Here is a 27973-nt window from a genome sequence, read left to right on the forward strand (position 1 = left end):
CAGAGGTGGCCTCAGTAACATGCTGTTCCAGTGTTCCTTACCTGACACCATAGCCAGCGTGGGTGATGAACCCCGGACAGTGCTCCTTCGGCTGTATGGAGCCATCCTAAAGATGGTGAGCGCAGTGGCCGGTGGGGGTGGGGCAAGGAAGTTGCAAGTGTTGTACTACAGGCTTTCATGTGTTGTGCGGTTTGTTGTTCACTGGGTTAGTTCTTGTTTTTACTGAATACTTATTAGTAAACTACTTTTAATTTTCTCAGTTTCATATCTAGAGAAGTTACAATGTTTATTCAACTGTAATAATGTTTGATGATTCTTGGATTTTCAACACTGACCTTTTCAACTCAGGTTTAATTGTAGAAATCTAAAGTGGAAAAGATACTGTTTTATAGTATAATCAAAAAGATTTTGTTCCATAAATGTGTAATTATTTTTATCAAACAAAAATAAATAAGTAGAGAATAGTTTTAGTTAACCAAGTAAAACCTTCATACAACTGAACTTATTAACTATTTGTCTGAGATTTTCTTAAAACTTTGGATTTTTTTTAGATTAGAATTTTGTGTATGCTAGATTTATTACTTGTTTCTAAGTTTTTATATTAGAACTTTGTGTATGTTAGATTTATTACTTGTTTCTAAGTTTTTATATTATCTAGTCAAATTTAATTTTAAATTTAAGACACGGTATTCATTGAATTGTCTTATTCAGTGATAGGATATTCCAAATGTCTGTGGGTTTTTTGTTGTTATTCTTATTTGTGTGTTTGTTTTTGTTTTTTTGAGACAGAGCATTCCTAAGGCCTCAAACTCTGTTCAACTGAGCCTCTTGAGTGCTGGACGTATAGTTGTCCGCCACTACCACTCCTTTGTGTGATTTTTTTTTTTTCTGCCACTGATTACATATTGAAATGTTAGCTTGACATCTTTCCATGGTAGGATTTCATCTTTGAAGGGCACTTTAAAAAATAAAAAAGTAAAATAGGATAGTTTTCTGGCTACATTAAAAATCAATCTGTTTCAGCTTCATCTAAGAAGCAGGTCATGTCCATGTCTGTGATCCTTGCTGATGTGTTTAGGTTGACGATCCACGTTAATTCATTCTAAAATCATCATTAAGTGCCAATGAACCCTCTCTCGGAGTAATTGTTCCTTGACTGATTTAAGCTGTCAAAGTGGCAGGAAGATACAAAGATGAGGTAGTGTGATTATAGGTACCTGGCTGCTGCACATGAGCATGTATTGCACTATTCCACATCTCTGAGGGTGTCAGGCCATCTGTAATTCAGTCCTCAAGTTGGCCCCAGGGCCCCAGGGATACCAACTGTGGTGTGGAACAAAGTGCCTTCTGAAATAATTGATGCCTTTTGGCGCTTTCAGGGAAGTGAGTCTTTTTGTCCTTTTTTCCTTTGAGATTATTTATATTCTGTAACAAGTCCTGTTTCTATCCTTTTGTGCATTTTGCATTTAAGCAGTATTTTTAGAATATTTTAATAAATGGCTGCATGAGATTGATGAGGCTTTCACTTGTGTCTATAACTAAAAGTGCACCGTGGATTTGAAACACCTGTGCACGTGGCCCTGCGCCCTGGGCCACACTAGTCAGTTCTGTGCTCTAGAGCAGTGTCGCTGTGGTGAAATGGCCCTGCTGTCCTCTACCCTCGCTGCCAGCCAGCCGAGCTGCTGAGCACTTCAAATGTGGCAAGTGTGACTGAAGAGCTGAACCTCAAATTTTACTCCATTTTAATGACTTCAGACAGAAATAGTCTCATGTCATTGGCAGCTTCTGAAGGTGCCCAGCTGCCCAGGGCACAACAGCACCGCCTGTATCCTGCTGGACAGCCTTTCCCCTAGCAAGTGCTCACTCTGGGGGAAAAAAAAAATTGAAATAATCCTATGCCATCATTTATTTTTTTTTAAGAATTTTTTTAAGAAGACTCTCAGGTAACTCAGAAAAATAATTGAATAATGGAAGTCACTTAGAGTGAAATTAACTCTTGAATTAATAAGGTAGACCATTTTAACTGGAGAGAGGCATTCTGCATTTAGCAGAATTTAGTTACATTTTTATTAGACCAAGTTCAATTTCTCTCCATTTCTGAAGCCTTATCCCTTGTGACAGGTGGAGGCCATGCTTACGAGCATCAGGGTAGAAAAAACCATGGGGCTTTCCTGTCTGAATCTCACCATTGGCTTATTAGACAATAAACTCACTTTATTAGGAAAAGCTAGTTCTGTTGCTTCATTAGTGGAAAACAACATTACCCAGTTGGTTCAGTCTTTATTTCAAGTATAATTTTTTTTGGTTGAAATTTAACCATAGTAAAGTCATGAAAACTTTCAGCTTTCCCGTAAGGGACCCTGTGGTCAACTAAGAGTCCAGGTGTGAATAGCTGTCGTAGGCTTTGGTCAGTGGAGATACCATGACAACGTAAGGACAAGAACATTATAACCTCAGGCTCTGCAGATGGCTGTGGCAGGAGAGGAGGGAGTGCAGAGGAGGCTAGGAACACACAGCGTGGAAGCAAGACACAGAAGAGGGTCAGGATTTGCCATATATTTTACTGTCTTTTAAAGTTTCCAAATTTCTGTTATTCTCCCCCGCTGGCCAGGTGTAGGTGCAATTAGATTGCTGATTTATGGTTAAGTGCTTGGGATAAATCTGGCTTCTCATGTAATGAGAGATATTTATGGTCTACAGTAAGGCCTTATCACAATAAAAAAAAAAGAGAGAAAGTGATAGTAAGTTGAAAGGATTTGCTTTAAGAGATATAGCTGAGCAATTTGGAGCACCCTGCAGTAAATCTCATGCCTTTAATAAATGTCTGTGCTAACAACAGATAGAGTGCTCCTCCGATGGTCTGCTTTCCTTCTTTTCCTCACTCCCTCATAGGAAAGCCTGCACATTCCTGTCCTTGTATGAGTTTCTCCAGACAGGAGTGCTGGCCCGTGTCAGTGGCAGGGCACAAATGCCATGAGGGGTTCAGACCTCTGAGGGGTCAGACCTCTTTCCTTGATAAATGTTAATTGAAGGCTACTATATATAATGATAGACCTATGCATTTTCTCAGAATATTTTGCTATTTTGTTTAATTATATGATAGACTAGTTTATTATGTACCTTCTTTCCCATTCCCCCTCCTTGTTTTAAGCATTTGAACTTCTTACCCCTGTGAGAAATCATAAGTGGAAATATTTCTCACTCATTGACAGAGATAATTTGGTTAAAATAAATAGATGCTTCCCAGTTTTCTCACACTTCTTCCTCTTGGTGTTACAAGATGTCTAACTTCCTTTATCTCCAGGGTGACAGTGAAGAAGTGCTCATTGGTTCAGTTCTCTGAGGGCTAAATACCAAAAAGCCAAAGTAAGGACCTTCAGATTGGATTAGGGACCACAGTATGTGATCCCCAAAGACTTGATTGGTCCTATCCCTAATTCTTTCTAAGATAGAACATAGGCCAGCTTCCTGCCTGTGTCCTGGAGGTTTTGTTCAGGATATGGCTTATGAAAGCCCTGTGCTTTTAACAAGGTGAGCATACGGATTCTTGGAAACATGAATGAGATAACATTTACATCTGTGCAACATTATTTGTAGGAAATTATTATACGTAAGAATATCGGGCTGATCTTAACATAAAGGTCTGTAGAATATAATACCCATTTTACATAGACTAGCTTTCATTTTAATGGGAAGAAGGCTGTATTCATTAATGAGCTAGATGGTGAAAACCAAACTTGGCTCCAAAAGTTAGGAGAGTTGAATAGAAGTTTTCAAAAGTAAGTAATGCCTTTGCCGTTGGGGAAGATGATGTAATTGCTAGAAGAGAGGTTGAAAGTATAAAAGTAGCTGGAAGTATAACTTGATTTTTTTCCTTTCTGGTACTGGGAAGGAACATGAGCTGTGCAACGTCCAGTAGCAGCCTTCTCAGAGAAGCAAGTGTGGCTGATTACAAATAACCAGTTGCTTATTTATCATGAATTGTGGAGGACACAAATGTCAGTACGTATTGTTCATTCAATGTAACCTGTGCTAGTTGGCAGACGTCTCGGAGGAGTGCCTTGTCCCTCCTCTGTCAGAACAGTGGGCCTGTGTTAAGCAGCTTCTCTGCATGGATGGAGACCAGCCTCCCAGGCAGGAGTGTCTGTAACTCATCAAAGGTCTCTCTTGAGTGTTGTCTGGAGAAATGTGTGTGATCGTTTTTTGAGTAATAGAAGGCTAATATTACTGTTGGTTTGAATACTAATTGTAATACAGTTCAAGGCACAAGGCAGAGATGTATTAGCAAGTCAAAAGAAGGTTTATTTTGAATCTAGAAAACAAAATATTCTTTTCTTTGTTTTCTCTTGACCACAGTGTAATTAAAATTAAACCACAATAAAACTAAGGAATAGCTCATTGATAGTGAATCTTAAACTATTGTCTACTGAGAAATCAATATTTCTGTGCAGAATGTAGGTGATAGTGCAGTGTGCTGATGGCCAGGCTCCTTAATGGGCAGCCAGGCCTGGTAACAGAGCCCCAACTGCTTTAGGGCCATTGTGAGTTGAAGTTGTTTGATTAACTATGCTTTAAAAAAAAATTATCTCCCTGTACTTCAAGTACAGTATAATTATATTCATTTCTTGAAGTAGTTAGAATTTTCAGGATTCAATCTCCTCTGGCCCTGTCCCATGCTATATTTGCATCTGGTCTGACCTAGAGTTTCTTAGCTAATATCTAAGCCTCGCTGCCAAATGACTACCCCTTGTCCTTCCATACCTACTTTGGTGCCTTCTTTGATAACTATGTAAACCACAGGCTACTGTGTCTAATTTTGACATAGTTCATGTGTCCTTGTCTTACTGGTCTTAAATGTGTGAGATTTATAGAGCACAAAGCCAATGCAGATTTCTGGTACCTAGAACCTGGCTGGCCTGCAGGCCCTGTCTGGGAAGGAATGTGTTGTGTCGGGTGGAGTGAGGGCGTGGGTAATGTTCCACTTTAGTTGTATGTGCATGTGTTCTCTGCTGCAGGCTTGCCCATGCGATCGTGCCTGGAGCACTCTGGTTTCCAGGTGACAGACACGATTCACGGTATAGTATGAGACCTCCGAAGCTAGAGCATCCTCTACAGCTCTCATCCCTTTCTTTCAGTTTGTGGATTTAAGAAATGTTTTGGTTTGTTTTGTTTTTTTGTTTTTTTTTTTAAATAAAACCATAATGCTTGTTAAGTAGCACCAGCTACAGTTTTTTACTGTTTAAAGAGGTACAGTGATTAAGATTTTAAATGTTGTTGAATATATTATCACTTTCTTTTTGTTCTTTTGTCCAAGGCAAATCAGATCCCTATCTTCTGTTTCCTCAGTAGAAAATGACCATTTAGTAATTTAGAAAACTGTGGGCCCTAACCTAAGAACTGAAGTGCTTGTGCTCTTCTTCCTTCCTCCTCCTCTCAGCACTCAGGAACATTCATGCTTAAAGTTCTGTGATTCTGTGTGCTCATAAACAAATCACTGAAGCTACACTTTGAAGTCATTGCATTGGGATCTCACTATGTGTGTGAGGCGGGAGAGAGAGTGTGTACTGGGGCTTCAACTCGGCAGGACCTGGGCACTGTCCTGAGCTTTTTGCTCAAGGCCAATGCTCTACCACTTGAGCCACAGCTCTACTTTTGGTTTTTGGTGGTTAATTGAGGATAATAAAAATCTCAGACTTTCCTACCTGGGATGGCTTTGAACCTGATCTTCAAATCTCAGCCTAAGTAGCAGGATCTCAAATTTTCAAATGCTCTGTAAAATATTTTTATAGAATAGTGAGCGAACTATAAAAAACAATAGAAATAGGATATCTCCCCCCTTCCCCTCAAAACAGGGAGAAGGCAGTTGAGCACCTACTGCAGTATTAAGGTTCACATATGGTAAAGATGAGCAGAAGGCACATGACTTGTGTGTTCTTCACCTCACCTCCTGGGGATGAAATAGCATGGCCAGTGGTTACACTATCGCTATGGCATGCTAGAAAGACTTCTATTCTAGAGAGTCAAGTTGGTCCATAGCTGGGGTGATGGTAGATGTTTTCAAAGCCACAAGCTGGCAACACAGTCCAAGACCAAACAAGCGCCAAGCTCTTGGCTTTCAGTGTTATTCGCCAGCCTCAGGGTCCTGATTGGCCAGGAGCAGTCAGGGCTCAGCTCAGGACAGCCCAGGCTCCAGGGAGGTGAGTCCTTTTCCCAGACCATTGTAGATGTCCTAAGAGTTGAGTATAGCTAGTAGATGGGTTGCTTCTTAATTATGTGGATTCCAGAGCATTTTAGAAAGCCACATTTGTTCTTTGTTTCATCACATGGAGCATTGAAAAGAGACAGTAGCTGAGTGAGCTATGTGCTCCGGTTTGATGAGGAAGGAGTGTTGGAGACCAACACAGTTGGATTAACCTTGGTTCTGCAGCTGCTGTGATTGGGGACATAGCATCTGTCTTATTATTATAACATTGTATATAATGATTACTTGGTTTCTTAATTAACATTCTCAACGCTTACTTTTTGGGACTGAGTTACCAGCAGATCCCAGGAGGAGCTCAGGCCATAGTGGGTTTTAAAGACATTTTGGTTCAGACAGCTGAACTTACGAGATCCAAACCCCACCAATGCACAGACCCAGAGGAAAGTGACACTCACTTTCAGTACAGTGGTTTAGGCATAATCCCTTCCTTATTACTAGAGGAATATTTTAGTAAGAACTAATGAAATTAAAACCCTTTATTAAGACAGGTTATTCTGTTGGATAGCTTAAATAAGCTTAAAGAAACAGCCTGACATTGTAGCTCAAGCCTATAATCCTAGCTACTTGGGAGGTGGAGATCAGAAGATCTCAGTTCAAAAGCTAGCTTGGATAAAAGTTATCAATAACCCCATTTCAACCAATAAGCCAGGCATGATGGTTTACATCTAAAATCCCAAGCATGTGGGAGGCACAGGTAGGAGGACAGAGCAAAAAATGTGAGATCCTATCCAAAAAAATTAATTTTAAAAAATAATTTTAAAAAATTTAATTTTTTAAAAATTAATTTTAAAAAATTTAAAAAATAATTTTAAAAAGGCTTGTGAGTGCAAGGCCTTGAGTTCAAACCCCATTACCACCAAAAACAGAATAAAACAATTCATCTTAAAAAAAAATCTTCTACAACTTAAAAAAAACAAATCTGTAACTTCCCTTTTGCTGTGACTTTCACATGTATCTCCTTATCACTAATAAACCTGACTTCTAGATTCTTTTGAAAAACCAAGTGCAAAATGAGAAAAATAAAAAGTGAGAAGAAGCAGTGACAAGAGTGTGGGTCATGACATAGAATTCACCTCTTAAGGTGTGTAACTCAGTGAGTCTTTAAAAACATGTTTAATTAGGTGTCTTTTGTGTATTTGGGGCATTCTGATTTCTCTAGGCACTGAAATTGCACTATTCCTGTATGAGGAATTTCAGGTGGGTAGAAAGGTGACGTGCCCAAGTGCCTACTGTCTGTCTCCTTGGTGGCTATCTTCCCTGTCTTTTTTCTTCTGCTTCCTCAGCTATTTTGAAACAAATTCTACATGTGGAAGTATTTCTTCCATAAATATTTTAGTGTGCATTTACATACAATATATTATTTAAATGACTGCCTCTGTGCTTGAGCTTTGATCCTAGCATCTCACACATGCACACACATGCCAATGGCTGGTTGCTAGTGGCTCACACCTGTAAACTTAGCTACTCATGAGGCTGAGATCTAAGGATGGTGGTTCAGAGCCAGCCCGGGCAGGAAAGTCCGTGAGACTCTTATCTCCAATAAACCACCAGAAAACTGGAAGTGGTGCTATGGCTCAAGCAGTGGTGCTATGGCTCAAGCAGTAGAGCACTATCCTTGAGCTGAAGAGTTCAGGGACAGCACCCAGGCCTGGAGTTAAAGCCTCATGACCGACCAAAACAAAAGCCATTCCTCAAACTTTTAATGTAAAAAATAAGTTTTATAACTTGCAAAAGATTATTTTTAATTAATCTGCAAGTTAGAGGAAGTATAAAGTTGCATAAAATATTGATACAGTGTTTTAATACTTGCCACTGGCGGAAAAAACTTTACTTCCTATCTTCCTGGCCAGAAAGCTACTCTGACTCTGACTCTGACTCTGTGTGTGTGTGTGTGTGTGTGTGTGTGTGTGTGTGTGTGTGTGTATGTGTGTGTGAGAGAGAATGACACATCAGGAGGAGTCTTCCTCTCACGTTCATTTCTGTCGAATCTGCTGTGACATTTTTGGGCCTTGGTCTTGCTTGTAGGACATTTTGTACTGAGGAAACAGAACACAGGGCTGCATACCACAGAAGTCCATCTTGCCTTTACCATGGTGCTCTTAGGGTTCAGTGGGGGTGGGATGGTGTGGGCATGGAAATTATTAATTGAATTTATTTATGGCCACTTCTGGTGCCAAAAAGGAGTGGCCTTGAGCTCGGTGCTGGTGGCTGACACCTGCAATTCTAGCTATTCAGGAGGCTGAGACCTGGAGGATCGAGGTTCCAAGCCAGCCCAAGAGACTTCTCCAATTGGCCAGCATCAAGCCAGACTGCAGGCATGGCTCAACAGGTAGAGCACTGGCTGTGAGCGAGCAAGCCCAAGTGTGAGTGTGGGGCCTTGGAACTAAGCGACTTTGTAACTTTGGGTAAAATGACTTATTTTTGAGAGCACCATTTGACAGGGAAAGGGACTTCTGTTAGCTAAGTAACCATTAACTGTATCTTGCTAAGAAGATACAGTTAGAGCAATAACAGTATAGGAGTAACCATAGTCATTTAGAATTGTGTGCAGGTCAAATCCCGGTACAACAAATGTCATTAAACTTATTGTTCCTGGTCTTAATGGTTTTACTATAAAGTGTTCATATGTATCAGCTTATAAAACTTTTCTTATCTTTAACTTCCCTTGGGGAGAAAAAAAACTCAAGGCCTTTTATTAATAAATGAGTTGGCATATTTATATACTTATTTGTGGGTTTACCAAGAACAAAAAACTGCTCAGGGTGGCAAGTGAAAATGGCATTGTGTCGCCTAGTAACATTCATTGGTCAACTGTTCTTGGAATAGGTATTAAGTAATAACTGAAGAGCTGACATTATAAAGCCAACTGGGATTTTCTAAGCTCTCGAAGCAAAAGGAAATGAACTCTGTCTTCCCCCAAACCCTTGCTTTGCTGGTACAGGACATGGACTGCTTTGGCCCCTTTCTGTGTCCTCACTCACTCTAGTTTCCCTGCCTTAGGGCCACCAGCTTCACTGCACAGGTGGCTCCTTGGGTTCCTAGCACTGCAGTGTCTGTTTGTTGATGCCATCCAGAGGGGAGCAAGCACCTCATTTGCTCAGTGCCTGAGGACTTAGTACCAGAGTCTCAGTGGGTGGAAGTCTGAGGCTGCTGAGCTGGGCCAGTGTGGGGTAGGGTAGAAGGGAGAGGAGGCAGGAGGCTTAAGCTTCCATGATAGCTTGGCACTTCAGCATCCGATGTCACGACCATCCGATGTCACCAGCTGAGGCCCACTGGGGTTTTGTAATAGCAGTTTTTATCGCTTACACTGTAACGGGATTTCACCTATCACATCTGTTCATCAGTTAGTGTCTGCAGATTACACAGATGAAAACGTCATCTATCCCATTTGTACTTTCTGTACTTCGTTCCAAATGTGTTTTACTATGTTAGATATGATAGACTATGTATCCATGAGTGCCAGCAATAGCAGCCTTTTGCAGCTAGATTTATGAACATGGATGCTTACTTTGTTTACTTCCGTGTAGAGGAAGGTAAACAGTTTACAGACGTGCCCTGAGCTGTATGGAATGTTCTGTGGTGCGGTGCAGTGCGGTGAGTGGTGGGTGAGTGGTTGCATAAGTCTCAGGGGTTTTAGAATGCTGCAGAGTAGCTGGTGTTGCTTAACGTGGCATTTTTTTTCCCCTGTCCACACTTTCCACCCTTGGTACAGGTATTTTTGATAAAGCTGTGGAATGGAAAGGTATGTTTTTCCATGGGATGGTCAAGAATCTGTTACCTTACTATTCTTTTTAAGATTTCCTTTAAGGGATTCCTCTTGGGTCTGGCTCAAGCAGGCTTTGTTTAATTGTAACAAATAAAATCTTTTTGGAGATAATAGTTGAGTATAAGATTTTGACATGACCCTTCCCCTTATTAAGGGTAGTATGAAGGGTTTTGAGCACTGGGTGGGGGGTGGCTTGGAAATGCATAACCTGGGCCTTGCAGAAAGAATGTGGCCTGGGCATTGCTTATGTGGTTGGTGATCTGATTGTGTTGTTGAAGTCCTGGTTACAGTCATTGGCAATTTCATTGAGAAAAGTGATATCAAAGTAACCCTTAATGTATTAACATGTGAGATAACTTTGAAGGACTGTTAAAATTCACACAGTCCTCTGTTTGCTGGAGGAACAGTTGAGATGGCGCCATGACTGGCCGCAGTAGAAGAGCCAGTGTGGGAGAGGCCAGTGCGAGAGCCTGGGCCAGCTTTCCTGCCTGCATGTCTGTGTCTGTGCCAACCCTGGCTGTCCATAGGCGTGTTCACACTCCTGTCCTTGCAGGTTGACTTGAGAGAGCCGCGTAGCTAAATCGAGGAGAGCCTCGGCCTGCGCTTGTCTTTAGAAGGCCCGAAGGGAAGAGAGCACTGTAGTGACTTTCCTCTAACAGTGAGATTGTGCAAGGTACATGGTACCCGGGGCGGCTGTGAGATGCACAGCTGTTTGCTCTCAGCGGCACACCCCTTTTCTCACTTCTAAGGCGTTGGCACCCGTGCTGGAGGCTGCTGCTGCCTGTACGCCACGCCAGTCACGGGGGCCGAGAGGCCTTTGTTAAAGATCTGTGAGGTTTTGTGAACCCTGACTGTTCTGGTGGTTGCAAAGTTAGTGTCTGCTCAGTGTTCTCCATCTCACCGGAAGTGTTTGCTTTTTCTCCTTCATAGAGGTCCTGTAATAAAGAGGGATCCGAACAAGCTCAGAAAGAAAATGAATTTCAAGTAAGTAATCCAGATCATTCTGCATCTGCATGAGGTGAAATCTGCTGGTGGCCAGCCTCTCTGTGACATGGCCTGGCAGACCTCTTTTCTGCCTCGGAAGCACACTTCCCTGAGGTGCGCGTGAGCCTGGGGTCGCTGACTCTCCTGCTGGTGTAGGAAGTGAAGTTGTCTTTATGGGAGCATTTCCAAAAGTGTTTGGGGTGCTGAGAGATGAGGGCAGTAACATTTCTAGGAATATTGTGTGTGTGTGTGTGTGTGTGTATGTATCTGTATCTTGGCCTGGGTACTGTCCCTGAACTTTTTGCTCAAGGCTGGTACTCTACCATTTGAGCCACAGCTCCACTTCTAACTTTTTTTGGTGATTAGTTAGAGATAAAAGTCTCACAGATTTTTTTTGCCTCGGTGTTTTGAACTGTGATCCTCAGATCTCAGCCTCCTGAGTAGCTAGGATGACGGGTGAGAGCCACTGGCACCCGGCCAGTTCTAGTACTCTTGACATAAAGGCGCCTGACTTCTGCTAGTTCAATGCATCTTTGGCTGCCCCCATGCTTCTCATCAGGAAGCAAGCTTCCTGGTTGTATAATGGCACCCTCTTCCTGGAATAGCAGCAGTGCGGATCCTGTGGCCAGGGTGGACTTGAAGACTGAGTAAAATGATGCCATGATCAGAGATGCACATGTGCAGGAGGCTGAAGACTATAAAATTGGAGAATGGGGCCTTTCAGTCATTTTCTCTTGTACGGGTCTATAGGTAAGGGGCATGCACATGCATGGGTGCTCACGGGGCAGGGCTGTGTGTCTGCCTGCCTGAGACTAAACTTCTTCTCCCCGCAGCAGGGTGGCACACATCAGCACTGTGCCGGCGGCTATCTCAGGTGCACCTGTACTGCCTGCCCTGGGGATCCTCAGATCCAGCAGTCCCAGCATGCCTCCACATCCTCTTTAGTAAAACCCACAGGGAGTCAGATTTTTGTCTGTGATCCCTTCGCTGCCACAGGCAATTGGGAATGAGAGTAAAAGAGCTGGTTTTGGCTCCCTGTGAGCCCTTTTGACCATCCATCTTGGACTGAAGAACTGTCTCTTCTGGACATCGCTCCACCCCTCTCTCATAGCACCTTTCCTCACAGTACTTTCTAGACATACCTCAGGCCATGGGCAGGTCCTCCTTCTCATCTTCCCCAGTTTCTCTGAAGCCCATGCACTGCGCTGCCCCCTCCCAGCAGCCGTCATCTCTGGTGTGCTGTCACTAGCCCTCTCAGTGCACAGCTCAGCTTGACTCCTGCCATTGTCACCTAGCCCCTATTTCCTCCTCCATTTCTCCTGCCTTCCTCTCCTATGGGTGTTCTTGACTTGATCTCAAAAACTCTGACCCTCTCTGCCTCTGTTTCAAACAGTGCACCCTGCTGCTGACCTCGCAGCCCGCTTAGCAGCTCTGAGACCTGCAGTCCACACTGCCACCTCCTTGCCCTCCATCAGCCCTCTTTCCTGCCATCTCCGGAGCCTTTCCTCCCACACGCTCTTGGCTGCTGCTTCCACTTGCCTCCTGTGTAATCCCCGCCCCTCCGTGCCGCACCAAGTGGCTGGGACTGGCTGTTGGAGAAGAACCACACAAACCCAGGAGGGGTCTGTTAGCTTGGGTTGGGTTGGCCCCTAAGCATTTACCCACCCTGTCTGGCAGGCCTTGTTTTCTCCTCTGGCCTCCCTGCCTGCACCACAAGCAGGCAGTGAACCTTATTCTTCGATGGCTGCTTCTCTCTCACCATCATCTTTTCACCTCAAAGTCCTCTGTGTCTGTGTCATCATTCCACTGACTCTGTTGAGGGACCTTCTTCTGGTGTTCACACCCCAGCTCCTCTGAGGGAGGAGCCTGACTTTTGTTAGCTTGTTGTCACTGACCCTGTTCTGTAGTGACAGGGTACTCCCAACTCCTGCCCTTCCCAGCCCTACCCCAGCTCTGCTCCTCTTCTTAATAACATTTTTTTTCTTAAAAAAAATATTTATTTGCCTGCCTGCCTACCTGTCTACCTATTGTGCAGTACTAGGGCTTGAACTCAGGACTTCGTGTTCTTCCTTAGCTTTTTTGTTCAAGGCTGGTGCTTTGCCACCTGAGCCCACAGCTCCACTTCTGGCTTTTGCTGGTTAATTAGAGATCAGAGTCTCTAGGATTTGTCTGCCTGAGCTGGTGTTGAACCACAGACCTCAGATCTCAGCTTCCTGAGTAAGTAAGATTATAGACATGAGCCTCTGGTACCCAGCAATTTTCTTTTCTTTTTACTGATAGTATTTTTGAGGCGGATGATCTAAGGTTTCATCAGTGCTCCATCACTGAGCAGCCATACCTCTAGTGCTGACAAGAGTTCTTGAGTCAGGATCTGCTGAATCTGCTTTAAAACTTCCCAGTCTCCTTTGCTCTTCCCTCACCTCTAAGCAACTTTATTTCAATGTAATTTTTGGTACTGGAGATGGAACCCAGAGCCTTGTGAACATTACACAAGTACTCTGCCACTGAGCTATACCTGCAGCTCCCCAGTCCCTTTTTCTCAGGAAAAAAAAAAAATTGTGGGGCTGGGAAGTTGGCTCAGTGGTAGAGCGCTTGCCTTGCATGCCTGAGGCCCTGGGTTCGATTCCTCAGCACCACATAAGCAAAAAGAAAAAAAGCCGGAAGTGGTGCTGTGGCTCAAGTGGTAGAGCGCTAGCCTTGAGCTGAAGAGCTGAGGGACAGCGCCCAGCCCAGAGTTCAGGCCCCATGACCAGACCCAAAAACAAAAAAAAAAATTGTAATCCTAGCTACTCAGGAGGCTGAGATCTGAGGATCACAGTTCAAAGCCAGCCTGGACAGGAATATCTGAGGCATTTCTTGTGGAGCTGTGGATCAGGTTGTAAAGCACTACCCTTGAGCAAGAAAGCTCAGGGACAGTATCCAGGCCCTGAGCTCAAGCCCTAGCACCAGCACACAAAAAATTAATTTTTTGGCCGGGCGCTGGTGGCTCAGGCCTTTAATCCTAGCTACTCAGGAGGCTGAGATCTGAGGATCATGGTCAAAGCCAGCCCAGGCAGCAAAGTCCGTGAAACTCTTATCTCCAATAAAAAACTACCAGAAAACCAGAAGTGGTACTATAGCTGAAGTGGTAGAGCGCTTGCCTTGAGCTAAAGAGCTGAGGGACAGCGCTCAAGCCCAGAGTTCAAGCCCCATGACCAACAACAACAACAACAAAATAATTTTTGAAAGCTTGGGAAAGCACAGAGTAATGTAATAAATTTATTCCTACCGTATAGAATTACATTTTTTACATTGCTTGGGTTCAGTCCTTTTTATGAATTTATTTTTAACTTGTAGTTTTCACATTTGCAGTAGCACTCAGTAGAGCTCCCTGCACTCCGCCCACCCCCTCCTGCTGTTCTCCACACAGCTTGCACACTGCCACTACTGCGAGCCACTAGTTCCGGTGCATTCATAACAACTGAACTGCAGACCACATTTGAGTGGTAGGACATTTTGGTCTGGCTGGGGTTAGCTGCTTCCTTTTAGTTTTTTACTGTCTGGATACTTGGGCAGCATGCCAGCAGTTTCTGCACGTTGCTTTGTCCAGTGTTTCCTCATGATTAGGATGAGCTTAAGTATTTTGGGTTAGCATACCACAAAAGTGCGTGCGTGCGTGCGTGCGTGTGTGCACGCGCGCGTGCCTGCTGGTATTAAGGTTGAACTCCAGGCCTAGGCGCTTTCCAAGTGAAGCCATGTATGTAAGTTCAGTCTTACTTGAACCCTTGCTTCTATGTAGCCCAGATAGATCCTTCTGCCTCTTCTATTCACTGTTTACCCCTTCCCAGCTGGTCCCTGAAACTTCATGTTTTTATCAGTAACAGCTTTCTCTTGCCAGGGCCAGTGGCACTTTTCTGTCCTTCTGTTGGACCTTCATCTGATAGAATCTCACTCTTTATGAAGGCCAGCACTCAATTCCTTTTTTTTTAGCCTGTTGCTTACTGTGCTGACAGTCTGTTTGCAAGCTGTTGCTGTCAATATTGGGAATTCTCAGGTCTGGTCTGGTTCTTCTCCTGTCTCCAGGTGAGTTTACCCATGAAGTTGGCTAGTTTTTTGTTACTGTGTTGTTTTGGAGCTAGTCCTGGGACTTGAACTGGGGGAGCTGGGTACTGTCTCTGAGCTTTTGTGCTCAAAGCACTCTATAACTTGAGCTCCACATCCAGCTTATTGGTGGTTAATTGGAGATAAGAATTTCATGAACTTTCCTGTGCCAGCTGGCTTTGAACCATGATTCTCAGATCTTAGCCTTCTGAGTAGCGGGAGGAGACCAGTGGGAGCAGTGCGCACGCTGAGCGCATAGCTTTTCAGCACTCTTGTGCCGTTGAGCTTTGAAGATGGATTCCTCAGCCCAGGTGCTCTTGGGCGGCTCCTTCACGCCTCTCCTAGCACCCCTTGTGTCCTCTTAGAACCAGCCTTCTGTCCCTCATGACTGTACCTCATCTGCACTTGTGTTTGTGTTTTCTCATTTCTGTCTCCTCTGGAATGGACGCTTTCTGCAGCTGCGGCCTGACACACTTGTTCATTGTTTCCGGGTATGCAGCAGACCTTGAGCAGGTGTTTTGGGGGTGAATGTATAAATGAATTATAATTTCCGAGGCCAGCAGGAATAGGTATTTGGGAGCAGTGTGTGGCTGCCCAGGGCTTGGAGTAGAGGTGTGGCCTGAGCCCTGCTTTCTGTAGGGCTCAGCAGGGAGACTCAGCAGGGTGATGAGTTGATCACCCATGATTCTTGCTTCTCCCTTGGTGACCCTCACTTGCTCCCTTTCCAAGGTCTGCCCCTCCCTCTTCATACCACCCCTCTCCTGATCCTGCCACGGATAAATGCTGAGCACAGTGTTGTAGGACAAAGGTTTATAATGGCCATGGTCACTGAAGTTCTCTGGTCTCTGTCCCTCTTATTGGTTCCATTTCAGGACATAGTTGATAGCTCTGTGGAGGGGTCTGGATAGTGTGGAATCTGCTCCCCAGGCCCAGTGCTGCACACGTAAATAAAGGCAGCTTTCCTAAATAGACAATACACATACAGTGCTCAGCTTCCAAAGCAATAAAACAGAGTTTACGCCTGTGGCTAAACGTGGCATTTCAGCCCTTAAGGGACAGTGCGGATGGGATAGTATGTGCGTCTTATACAATGCCAGCCCTGGTCCCCTCATTACGGTGTGGAAAGCTGGAAAGCACATCTTAATTCTAACCAAATTCTGGGTCTATACAAACAGAAGCCTAATTCTGTTCTTTGGAAATAATTGGAGGATGGCGTAGAACTTTAGGGGAAATGAGACAGATGGCAGAGCGCTGAGAAAACCTGTTGAGGCCAGTCCTGTCTTGTCTGGCCTTGCCTAGCCTCTGCTCACTTCTGCATTTCATACAGTGTAGAAGGCAGTGCCACCCATGAGAAGCGGGAGCATGGATGGAGCACAGGATGCTTTGCTGTCTATCCGATGGGCTTGAGATCAGCCATCCCACAGAGCAGTCACTCGTGGGCAAGGGCACTGGGAGAGGCCAGTGAGCTATGGAAAGCATTTCCTCATTCACACAGACACTAGGTGGTAGTGTTCTTTAAAGCCTAAGAAATAAAACCTGCTTGATGTCCCACCTTGCTGCAGAAGTTACATGTCAGAAACACGTAAATTTGGGATCACAAGAGGAGACAGACCATAGTTGTGGGGGACCCATAAATCCATCTGTCCCCATCCATCTTTTCCTCTTCTCACCAGTACTGGCATACCCCGGCACCAGTGAGCATGTCCCTGGGCTTCAGTTAGTTGTGGAATGAAAAACTTCCACCCCATCCTCCGGGGTCATGTTCCTGCACAATGCATTTCTTGCCAAGGGATGAATTAGAATTATTATCAAACACTTTTTCGCAACACACCTGCTGTGGGCCTTTCCTTAAACACATCAACTGGGAATCTCCATTTTAGCTTTCTTTTTTTAAAAAATTGTTATTACCTAGGTGATGTACAGAGGGGCATTTTAGCTCTTAAAAAACAAAACCAAAACTAGAGGACTTCTCACCCTTTCACCCTAATGGATGGAAACTCTTAGCCATATTTTGCTGTGTAAGAAAAAGAATGAAACAGGTGAAATTGATCTGAAACAGAAAGATAGGTTTTTAAAAATATTTTTTATTGGGGCTGGGAAGGTGGCTCAGTGGTAGAGCGCCTGCCTTGCATGCCTGAGGCTCTGGGTTCCATTCCTCAATACCACATAAGCAGGAAAAAAAAAAAAAAAGCCGGAAATGGCACTGTGTTTCAAGTGGTAGAGCACTAGCCTTGAGCTGAAGAGCTGAGGGACAGCGCCCAGGCCCAGAGTTCAGGCCCCATGACCGGACCAAAAAATATATATATATATATATATATATGTGTGTGTGTGTGTATATATATATATATATATATATATATTATTGTAAAGATAACTTACAGAGGGGTTACAGTTACATGAGTAAGGTAATGAGTACATTTCCTGTCAAGCATTGTTACCCCCTCCTTTGTTTCCCCTTACTATCCCTTCTCTCCCCAACACCTCCCCCCCACAAGTTGTAAAGTTCATTTTCAACATAGTGTCTTGTATGTCTCATTGTTACAGTGAGTCAGCCTGTATTCTTATTTCAGTATCTTGTTAATTTCCCTTCCCCTCCCAACATTAGAAAAATGTATATAGAAGATGTGGGGTACCGGAATCAAATACAGTGACAACAGGGGTTATGCCATGGGAGAAGAACACACAAAAGAAACAAATCACAGAGTACATTAAAAATAACAGTGACAAAGAACAAACCTCTTGAATCCCTATCTTGGGGTTAGATAGATTTTTGAAGGCAAAATGATGATAGAGGGCTGGGAAGGTGGCTCAGTGGTAGAGAGCTTGCCTTGCATGCATGAGGCCCTGGGTTCAATTCCTCAGCACCACATAAGCAGAAAAAGCCAGAAGTGGCGCTGTGGCTCAAGTGGTCAAGCGCTAGCCTTGAGCTGAAAAGCTGAGGGATAGCGCCCAGGCCCAGGGATCAGGCCCATGACTGACCAAAAAAAGAAAAATAAAAGCCAGAAGTGGTGCTGTGGCTCAAGTGGTAGAGCGCTAGCCTTGAGCTGAAGGGCTGAGGGACAGCGCCCAGTCCCTGAGTTCAGGCCCCACGACAGACCAAAAAAAAAAAAAAAAGATGATAAATTTCATATTAGTTATTTGGATGAAGATAGAACACAGGAACTTCATAGATCTTTTAGCATTAGAGTAGAGCGAAAGGCTAGGATGAAAGTTCAAACTGGAAAACCCAGAATGCTGCAGGCCAGTGTATGCTTTGGACCAAAAAGCTAGTGACTCTGGAATATAGCCCAGTCGATCGCTGTAATTCCTGCAAGCCTAGATCCTGCCCAGCTCATGCTGTGACCTGAGAGCCATGGTTCATGTTCATGATGGACCGGGACCTGGGGAAGCCGCTCCCAGAAGCGTGCTTCTTGATGCTGGCACATGGCACACACTCAGTGAACCCTGTTTTGTTGCTGTCTGTTGTAGGGGACTGAGGCGATGGTTCTGGAGAGTGTTATGTTTGCCATTCTCGCAGAGAGGTCACTTGGACCCAAACTCTATGGCATCTTCCCCCAGGGCCGGCTGGAGCAGTTCATCCCGGTAAGATCTGAATACCATGGTGAGTGAGACACGAGCCACAGGCAGAAGGTGGATGCCTCCCCACCCCCACCCTGAAATGCTGTGGTTTAAAATAAACCAGGGCTGAGAATGTGGCCTAGTGGTAGAGTGCTTGCCTAGCATGCATGAAGCCCTGGGATCGATTCCTGAGTACCACGTAAACAGAAAAACCGAAGTGGCACTGTGGCTCAAGTGATAGAGTGCTGAGTTCAAGTCCCCAGGACTGGCAAAAAAAACCAAAAATAATCCAAAGACTGCAAATAGTGTACTATATTAACAAAACCCAATAAAAACAAGTTTTAAGAACTGTCCTTTAGCTAGATGTGGTGACACATGTCTACACTACCAGAGTTTGGGGAGGCTGAGGCAGAAGGATCACAGTTTGAAGCCAGCCTTGGCTACATAGTGATATTCTATAGCTGGAAAAAACAAATTGTGTTTTAGCAAACGTGTACCAAAAGCTCGCTTTTTGAAACAGGTGAAGGGAGTTGCCCGTTGAGAATAACGATAATGTTAGAGGAGCAAGGGGCGGAGGTCAGGCCCCGGGGCTGCATGTCTGTGCAATGGCTCTGTTCCATTTCTTAAGTTCAGCTCTTGTATATGTTGTTTACAACACACTGAAGATTGACCTATTGAAGGGTATGGGATTTGAACTTGGGAACTTGCTCTTGTTAAGCAAGTACTCTGCTACTTGAGCCATGCCTCCGAGCCCTTTTTTAATTTATTATTTATAAATTCATTGAAAATACCAAGTTGAGCCATTTGAAACTGCCATATGCAACTATTTTTGACCCATAGAAATGACATTTGGCATGAGGGATGTAGCTCTGTGGTAGAGCCTTGGCCTAGCTAGCACACCCTCGGGCCCTGGATCCTGTTCCCGCAGGGCAGAGGAAAAAAGCAGCATTTATTTGATTCTACCTCGTACAGTATGTTCCTTGTGGGTTTCTTTCTGACTCCTCAGGCATCTTTCAGAGGCCTGGGTGACGGCCTCTGGCATGGCAGCAGCCTCCGTTAGGGCCCCTCGGAGCTAGCCAGGGAGCTTTGTGTACTAGATTTGCTCATCTTTGGGCATGTTAGCTTTACATTTTCCTCATTCCCAAACAAAACATAGTTCATGCACTGTGCATGTCAGTGACAATGATCCCATATTGGAGAACACGGTGTCACCCAGTGGCATTGTAGCTGTCACCATGTCATCATGAAACACGATGGTGATGCTGGTGTAAGTACGCAAGCTCGTGTGTTGCCCATCATGTGACAGCTTACAGCAGTGGAGGCATCTACAGAGCCTATGGCACTGGTCACGTGAGCCTCGGACTGTACTGTTGTTCAATCACAGTACGTTCCTACTTACAAAAGAGCCTCACGTGGGACACAGTCATGCGGGATGCTCCTGCACTTGATTTAACCCTTGTTGTGTGGCTTCTGTAGGTGGGGCACAATCCCTTCTACCCCATGCCGCTGCCTCTAGGGGCTCAGCTCTCTGGGAGAAGCTGGGACCAGAAGCTCCCTGAGCCCACTGTGGAAGGGCCGCCAGAACAATTGGGCAGTGCCATGTCCAGAGGCTTGGTCTGTCCTCCGTGACCGTCTCCTTGTTGGTGCAGCCCTCCAAAACCTCCTCAATGGCAGGCCAAGTGCTGAGGCCACGGGGAGAAATGTAGAAGGCAGGGTTGCTCATGTGTGTGAGCGAGTAAGTGAGCAAGTGTGCACACCAACGCAGTGGGGAGGGAGGCTTCAGTTATTGCAGTGTGAGGGTAAACTTTCACACTTAGACACATTCACAGTGAAATAGTCTTCATGGTAGAAGCCCATGGCAATCGCTGGGTTCCTGTCTGTGGGGACAGTGTCCGTTGCTTAGGAAATGTGTGTGCAGGTCCTGGGGCTTGACCTCTGGGCACTTCCACTAAGGGAACTTCATATACTGAATAAGCCTTAAATGCTCTACAAACACAAGTTTCTCCTGAGACAGTAGGAACCCATGCCACAGGTTCCTGGGGCAGATGGCAAGTTTTACTCGCTTTTATCTTTCAGAGTCGGCGCTTAGATACTGAAGAATTAAGGTTGCCAGATATTTCTGCAGAGATAGCTGAGAAAATGGCTACATTTCATGGCATGAAAATGCCATTCAATAAGGAACCCAAATGGCTTTTTGGAACAATGGAAAAGTAAGTGGTCACACCAGCTGGTCTGCATTCATCTTTGGCCGGAAGTTCCTGGCAGCCACAGAAGCAGGCATCTGTCACCTGTCCGCGGGTAGTCAGAGGCCCCATTGGCTTTGGCGTTGCCGGTATCTCGTGAATATCTTTTCCTTGCATGATGCAGTTCATTCCTGGATAGAGAAAGACTTGTTTATAAACAGGCTGTGGAATGGAGTAGGGGAAACAAGCCTGCCACTCCCACACTCTCCCCCTTGCCATCCTTCTAGGGTGCGTGGTTGGGGCCTGACCGAACACACTTGCTGAACTAAGCTGTTCTCCTTTCTCTTGCCCCTGCCATGTCAGATACCTAAATCAAGTGCTGAGAATTACATTTACCGGGGAGTCCAGAATGAAACAGCTGCAGAAGTTCCTCAGTTACAACCTGCCTCTGGAACTGGAGAACCTGAGGTGAGTGTTGGCTCCTGTCTCCTGGTAGAAGTGTGCAGTCCACGAATCCTGACCACAGGGCCGGCATGTCATTTGTGTGTGCACGTCCCGTCAGCCCAGGAAGTCTTCATGAGAAAGTTTTTCATGGAAAAGCAGACTTTCGGAGGACAGGCTGTTGTCTAGGGCAAGGGATGAGTAGGGACAGTGAATAGCGTAAGCAGCTGAGAAAAAGGTTACTACACCTCGGCTTGGCAGTGGAGCTGCGGAGCAAGTGATAGAGCACACTAGCCTTCAGTAACACAGCTCAGGGAGAGCACCGGGCAGAGTTCAAGTTCCAGTACTGACCCCCTCCAAAAATAAGAAAGAAAAACAAACGAAGGATCCGCATGAAGTGAAGTTGTGACAAGTTGCTGAGGAGGGACGTGAACTCAGATTGTCCAGGTAGAGACATGAGCTTTGGGGAGTGGGCAGGACAAAGCCCTCAGAGGAGTCCAGCGGCCTTTGAGGGGCAGCCCTGGCAGAAGAGCAGCTGCACAGGGCCTGCAGTGCGCAGACGCCTATGCGAATCCCTAGGCTGAGCCATTGTACGCTTGTCTCCACACGACAGTTTCAGAACTGGGATGAAAACTATTAGAGACTGTGTCCTGGAGATTAGTGCAGGGCTGGCCATCTGAGCGGTCTACGATGCTGCTTGCATCTTACTTTAAAAAGCTTGACAGGTAACAGTAAACCTTTTCTTTTCCAGGTCATTGCTCGAATCTACTCCATCTCCAGTTGTATTTTGTCACAATGATTGTCAAGAAGGTAAGATTGCCACGGTTTGCTGCAGATCAGGTTTATGTGTATGCTTGGCGGTCACTGGGTGGTGAGGAGTGCAGCTGGGGTAGATACGGCAGATGACGCAGTCTTGTGCAACCTGTATAACAACCAGATTGGGTTTTGGCCTGCTAATAGAAAATTCTGTAGTGTTTACTAAGAGAAAAAGCAAGGTTTAGAAAAACAGGTAGAGTATTAAAAACCATTTCCAGCAAAAATAACAAAATGTTTAGATGGGGAAAAAAATCTAAAAGATTGTTTTCTAACTTTTTTCTAACTTTGGGATTTGGGATGATTTGGAATGATATACCTGAACTTCGTGTCACGTGTTCAACTGCTTGCAGTGCATGCATGCCCGTGACTCCTTTAAGCCAACCAATGACTAAATAAATAAAGCAGTGGAGCTTTGCAGTATCCTCACTAACAAGGCCCCTGTCATGGCTCCCAGCTGATGTGCCCTCTCCAGGTCTGTGATGGTTAGGCCAGCAGAGCGCTAGCCTGGCAGGCATTTGGGAAGTACTACACTGGACGGCAGAGTGACAGGCCAGGCTTTGCTCCACAGTCAGCTAGGGAGACCAGGGGGACCAGGGAGTGAAAGGTGGGTCTGGAGCTTCTCTGCCCGGACCCCCACGGCAGCACATCTGTGTGCTCTCTGGACCCGCGATGTCTGCAGAAACTGAAGTTAAGTCACCCAGGACTCCCCAGCAGAGCCAGACCCGCCTCAGCTCTGCTTCCAAGAACTCCAGCCTTCTGTTGTCACATTAGTCCTGTAACCAAACTTGTCCACAGGTAATGTCTTACTGCTCGAAGGCCAAGAGAATTCTGAAAAGCAGAAGCTGATGCTCATTGACTTTGAATACAGCAGCTATAATTACAGGTAATTTACCAAGTGTTTAATTGCAGTATTGGCCTTTTTCTTGCTAGTCAGGTAGCCTGGAGGCTCCCTGGTGTGTTTCACCCCTGCCTGCCTTCTTCCTCACAGGGGATTCGACATTGGGAATCATTTCTGTGAATGGATGTACGATTACAGCTATGAAAAATACCCCTTTTTCAAAGCAAACATTCAGAAGTATCCTACCAGGAGGCAACAGGTAGGATGAGTTAGTTTTATACACAAATTAATTTTATGCAATTACACGGTCAGTTTTGAAGCTACTTGTTTACTTTTATTTACTCCTCAGGGCCTGGGTGCGAGGGCGGATCTAACGACCTCTTGTATGGTAGGCCAGTGCTCTGTCTCTGCGCCCCATCCTAGCCTTAAAGTGCTGCTTTTAAGCTGTAATGTGACTAGACAAAACCCTTTGTTTATATTAAAAAATATTATTTTGGTTGGGCATCACGGTGCATGCCTGTAATCCCAGCCACTCCTGAGGCTAGGAAGATTGTAAGTTGGGGGCTGGGAAAGTGGCTTAGTGGTAGAGTGCTGGCCTACCATGCATGAAGCCCTGAGTTCGATTCCTCAGTACCACATAAACAGAAAAATCCAGAAGTGGTGTTGTGGCTCAAGTAGTAAAGTGCTAACAAAATCTCAGGGATAGTGCCTAGGCCCTGAGTTCCAGCCCAGGACTGGCAAAAAAAAAGAAAAAAGATCGTAAGTCAGAGGCCAGCATGGACAACTTGGTTGGAGTCAAAATAAGGTAACAAACTGGTGATGTAGCTCAGAGGTACAGCTGGCATGCAGAAGACCTCAGATTACCACCCCCCCCCTCGAATGAAAACATGCACCCACACATGTATTTCTGTTTAAAGTGGTGCAGACTTGGCGTTAGGGTCCATTGTTGGTGCCTCATTCAGTCAGAAGAGAGCACGGTCTCCGTGTGGGCCTCCAGTGTTTCCTGCAAGGGCAGCCTCCTCCTGCTCTCCAGACTTCTGTCTGGGAACTGAGGCCCTTCCTCTGCATATCTCTCAAGCAGAGTAACAGCATCTTGGGCCTATGATCTAGTAGCTGGAGCAAATGCCCTGGATGTGAAGTTTCCTTTCCTGCCCCAAGTTCCAGGCAGCCTGCCACTGGAGGATGAGTTCTCCTGGGACTCTCCTCCTGGGATCCCCCTTTCCACTTCACAGCCCTCAAAGGCCGTGGTGAGGGGCACTGAGGAGGCTCCCAGCTATGGAGCTACAGCTGGGCAGTGCGGGGAGTAGTGTTCCCAGCTCACCCCTGAGTGCATGTGGGCCGTACCTCCCCTCCCTGGACCCCCACTGCTACATAACAGCTCCCCATCGTGCTGACCTGGGTGGGCAGGAGTACTTCCCACAGCATCCTGTGGCAGGTAGAGAGGAGAGGGTTGGGGCTGCTGCGTATGCACAGATCCAGGGCCAGGACCAGGCATCTTGGGGAGGTGGTCCATGTCCTGGGCTCACTGTTCAAATGGGGACGCACTGAGGGCCCACAAACACTGCCTTGTTGTGTAGCCATGTTTCAAGGCTGGTGGGGATGTCCTTGAATTTGTGCAGCCAGGCTCATGAGGACGATTGGACAATGGTGGGCCTGAGGAGAAGGTCACAGTATAGGGTGTTTAATTCTCACCAGGTGGCAGACACATAGAGTGGCCACTGTAAACAAGACGGAGTGCGTGTGGGCAGTGGCAGGTCTATTTTACTGCATGCTGCAGAGCTTTGTAACTGCAAAAACCTAAGGAAGTTCCCCTAGTATATATTCTATAAAGCGTAAGGTTCTCTATGGGTGTAAGGTTTTCTCAGATACCCCCTTTCTGATTGGTGTGAACAGTTCAGCATGTGGCCTGCCCTACGCAGCTGCTGAGGGCTTCTGTGTGGATTGTGTATTTTATAATGCTGCTGGGGCCTTAGGTCAACTTTTTCCTTGGATGGAAGCTCAGCTTCACCGTTCTCTAAATGCAGTCCTGGCATCTCAGCAGTGGAAGGCCCCTGGCCTTGGCTAGTCCAGCTTCCTCGCCAAGGGAACGTCTACCACGCGCTGGGCTCTCCAGTGCCTCACGGCAGCTGCGAGAAGTACTGGCCAGTTTGGACGAGGTTCCATGCAGGCGAGCCTGCCTGGATCAGTGACTCCACGAGCACGTGCTCCCCAAGTGATAGCAACCCCACAGTCTCAGACCAGTGAGACTGTCGCTGCCAGCCAGCCCCTGGTGGGGACACAAGCCGCTGCCCTGGGGGGCTCCCTGACCGGCCCCACGGCCACTCGCCACACATGTGTGCTTCGCAGGGAGTGTGGCAGTGCTGCTCTAGCCACCGTTGATCCTAACCCAGTTACTTCTCTTTTAAGCTCCATTTTATTTCCAGTTACTTGACAACATTCCAAAGTGATTTTGAAAAGCTCAGTAGCGAAGAACAATCCTTTATTGAAGAGGAAATGTTGCTTGAAGTCAACAGGTAACTTCCGTCTCTTGATGCTTTAGAAGCCGTAATGGGGGTGCTTCAGTGCAGTAGTGAGGTTCCTAGGGGCTGGATTGGGATGGCTCGCCTGCTCCATTCCAGAAGCTTCTCACCCAGGGGCCATCGGGAGCAGCTCCTCATTGGTACGTGCTTCGCCCCATACGAGGAGCAGAGAGCGCCATGGCAGCTGCCAAGTCAACCTGTTGCTGCCAGGGGTGGCCTGCCAAGTGCCCCGGGCCCCCGTGCGCCTGTTGCCGCGCAGCTCATGGCCTTTCTTGCTTTTGTGATTACAGGTTTGCCCTCGCCTCCCATTTCTTCTGGGGACTTTGGTCCATTGTACAGGCCAAGATTTCCTCCATTGAGTTTGGGTACATGGTATGTTTATGGGCCATTCTCTTCTCTGGGGAAAGGGCCTATCGTAGAATATGCGAGGGCTTGCAGCAACTGACTGGTACTTGGGGAGGTTGACGTGGTCCCCAAGTTCAGTGGCCTGGGGCACCAATCCAGCATGGCTGCTTGAGCTTCCCAGTGAGACTGCAGTTACCTTGCTGTCAGTGGGAGCCTGGACGAGGATGGCCAGCCCCTAGCCTTGCTGGTCCCTTCTCACAGGAGGACACTAAGTGACAGTGTGTATGTCGGGGGAGGGAGGGTGAGTCCCCGTCTGTCGGTCCATCCATCCACCCCCTCCCCTTCCCCCATGCTATGCTACTCCACACTCTAACCTGCAATGCTCTGCTTTGAGTTGGAAGCTGGTACTTTCTGAATTAGACGTCCTAGCTTTCACCAGCACATGGTAACCAAGCAAGACTGTCATTTTTTCCACATCAAGAAATGTTATCCAGGTGCTGGTGGCACATGCCTGTAACCCTAGCTACTAAGGAAGTTGAGCTCTGAGGATCACAGTTCAAAGCTAGCCTGGGCAGGAAAACCATGAGACTCTCTCCAATTAACCACCACAAGCCAGAAGTGGGGCTGTGGCTCTAATCTTGAGCACTAAAGCTCAGGGCCAGTACCCGGGCCTTAAGTGAAAGACTGGCAGAAAGAAAAAGAAAAGGAAGGAAGGAAGGAAGGAAAGAGCTGTCCTTGACATAGTCCTAGGGAAACCCTGTATTGGGGCGCCTCTGTGAGGACGGAGGCCCGGAATAAACGCAAGGCTGTGGTCCGCGTTTGGGAACTGTCTGGTTGCAGAGCCTCCTCTCTTCCTGCCCAAGGAAGAGCTCTTGATAAGCAGTGGCCTGTGGTGCACACAGCAGGTGCATCTCTGTGGTCGCCTTGTTCTACGCTTGCGCACCCAGCGCCTTTCGCTTTAGAAGGGCAGCTGTCTTGGGTGGATGTGTCATTGCTGCTCTGTCCAGGTGAACTGTGCAGGCTTGAGCCACAGAGCCCTTCTGGAGTGGCTGCCACTTTAGAGGCAAGGTGGGGACAGTGCTGAGAGTCTGCGCCTCAGCCCCAGGCTGGGTGCAGGCCAGAGTCCTGCAAACAAGGCCAATATCGAGGCCTTTCTTTTCTATCTCAGGACTATGCACAAGCCAGGTTCGATGCCTACTTTGACCAGAAGAGGAAGCTCGGGGTGTGACTGGGGAGGACTCTACCCCTCACCACTGGACTGCGGGAGGCGGCCAGGCCGGACCCTCTGTACTGCACCATGGCACTGGGCACAAGGGCCTCGGACGTCTCACTCACTGCGCACAGATGTGTATGATACTAAAGACTGTATTAAAGTGGAGTAACATTTCTTCCCTATCTTGTTTACGATCTCACTAGGAAGCAGAAATATAGTGCAATATCTCAGACCCTTCCACCTAGAGGAAGGGGGTGTTTTATGTTCTGGGCTAAGGTGTCCAGCCTAACACGGCCCACACAGCACGTCAGCAGTGTCACCACGGATTGACACTGATTGACACTTCCCATGCCGGAGCACATGGCCCCGGCCCTTAGTATGTGCTGATGTGTTCGACAGCTGCTTCGGTCCTGAGGACAGGAGCTAGCAGACATACTGTGAAGAGGCTCTGCCGGTGGCTGCAGCCGTGCGGGGTCTGCGCCTTGCAAGTCTGGGAGCTGCAGGGGCAGTGCTGGCCCGTGGTGCCTGGAAGCCCTGGCCTGCTCTGCCCGCCTAAGGCAGTGCTTTGAGCTCCAGCTTCTGGCATCACGGGCTCCCCAGGGAGTGGGTACTATGGCCAAGGCCCCAGACATTCTGGCCTTCCTCTGCCCGCGCCACAGCTGGCTTCTCAGGATCTTGCCTAGGACACCCTGCCGTGTTCACTGCTGCCGGCCTTCCCTGAGAGGGGCCAGCCTTCCTGGCCTCACCCGCCCCTGCCTCTGGCACCGCTGTGGGACACAGCAGCCTGGGGTGGGCACGGGTGGGCGAGAGCTGTGAAATCCCTGTATATTGAATGTCCAATGGGAACATTTTTACCTTTTTTTTTAAACTCTAAACTCTTTGTGTTGTTGTTGTTTTTTTTTCTTTTGTGCATATATTTCTGCTACCAGGGACTGTACTATACAGATAAATAAAGAGTTAAAACCTGA

At 46.5% G+C, this 27973-nt stretch overlaps 1 protein-coding gene across 7 annotated transcripts; it reads left to right on the forward strand.

Annotated features, from left to right (window-relative positions):
* Chka (choline kinase alpha) lies at window positions 1-27973 on the forward strand. 7 transcript variants are annotated; one of them, XM_013021007.1, is made up of 14 exons: window positions 71-115; window positions 3893-5075; window positions 8490-8591; window positions 9975-10004; window positions 10959-11012; window positions 18561-18674; window positions 20727-20860; window positions 21197-21301; window positions 22026-22084; window positions 22886-22973; window positions 23079-23187; window positions 25335-25441; window positions 25738-25819; window positions 26961-27973. In XM_013021007.1, exons 3-14 carry the CDS (start codon window positions 8580-8582, stop codon window positions 27018-27020), a joined length of 954 nt encoding a protein of 317 aa, XP_012876461.1. In that variant the 5' UTR covers window positions 71-115; window positions 3893-5075; window positions 8490-8579; the 3' UTR covers window positions 27021-27973. The 7 variants fall into 7 exon arrangements, with proteins under 7 accessions (XP_012876464.1, XP_012876461.1, XP_012876460.1 ...); XM_013021006.1 differs by lacking the exon at window positions 71-115 and adding an exon at window positions 790-934; XM_013021009.1 differs by lacking the exons at window positions 71-115; window positions 3893-5075 and adding an exon at window positions 10582-10701 and having other exon boundaries at window positions 7947-8591.

The sequence above is a fragment of the Dipodomys ordii genome, unplaced genomic scaffold, assembly GCF_000151885.1.
Source record: "Dipodomys ordii isolate 6190 unplaced genomic scaffold, Dord_2.0 Scaffold54, whole genome shotgun sequence".
Classification (NCBI taxonomy): Eukaryota; Metazoa; Chordata; class Mammalia; order Rodentia; family Heteromyidae; genus Dipodomys; species Dipodomys ordii.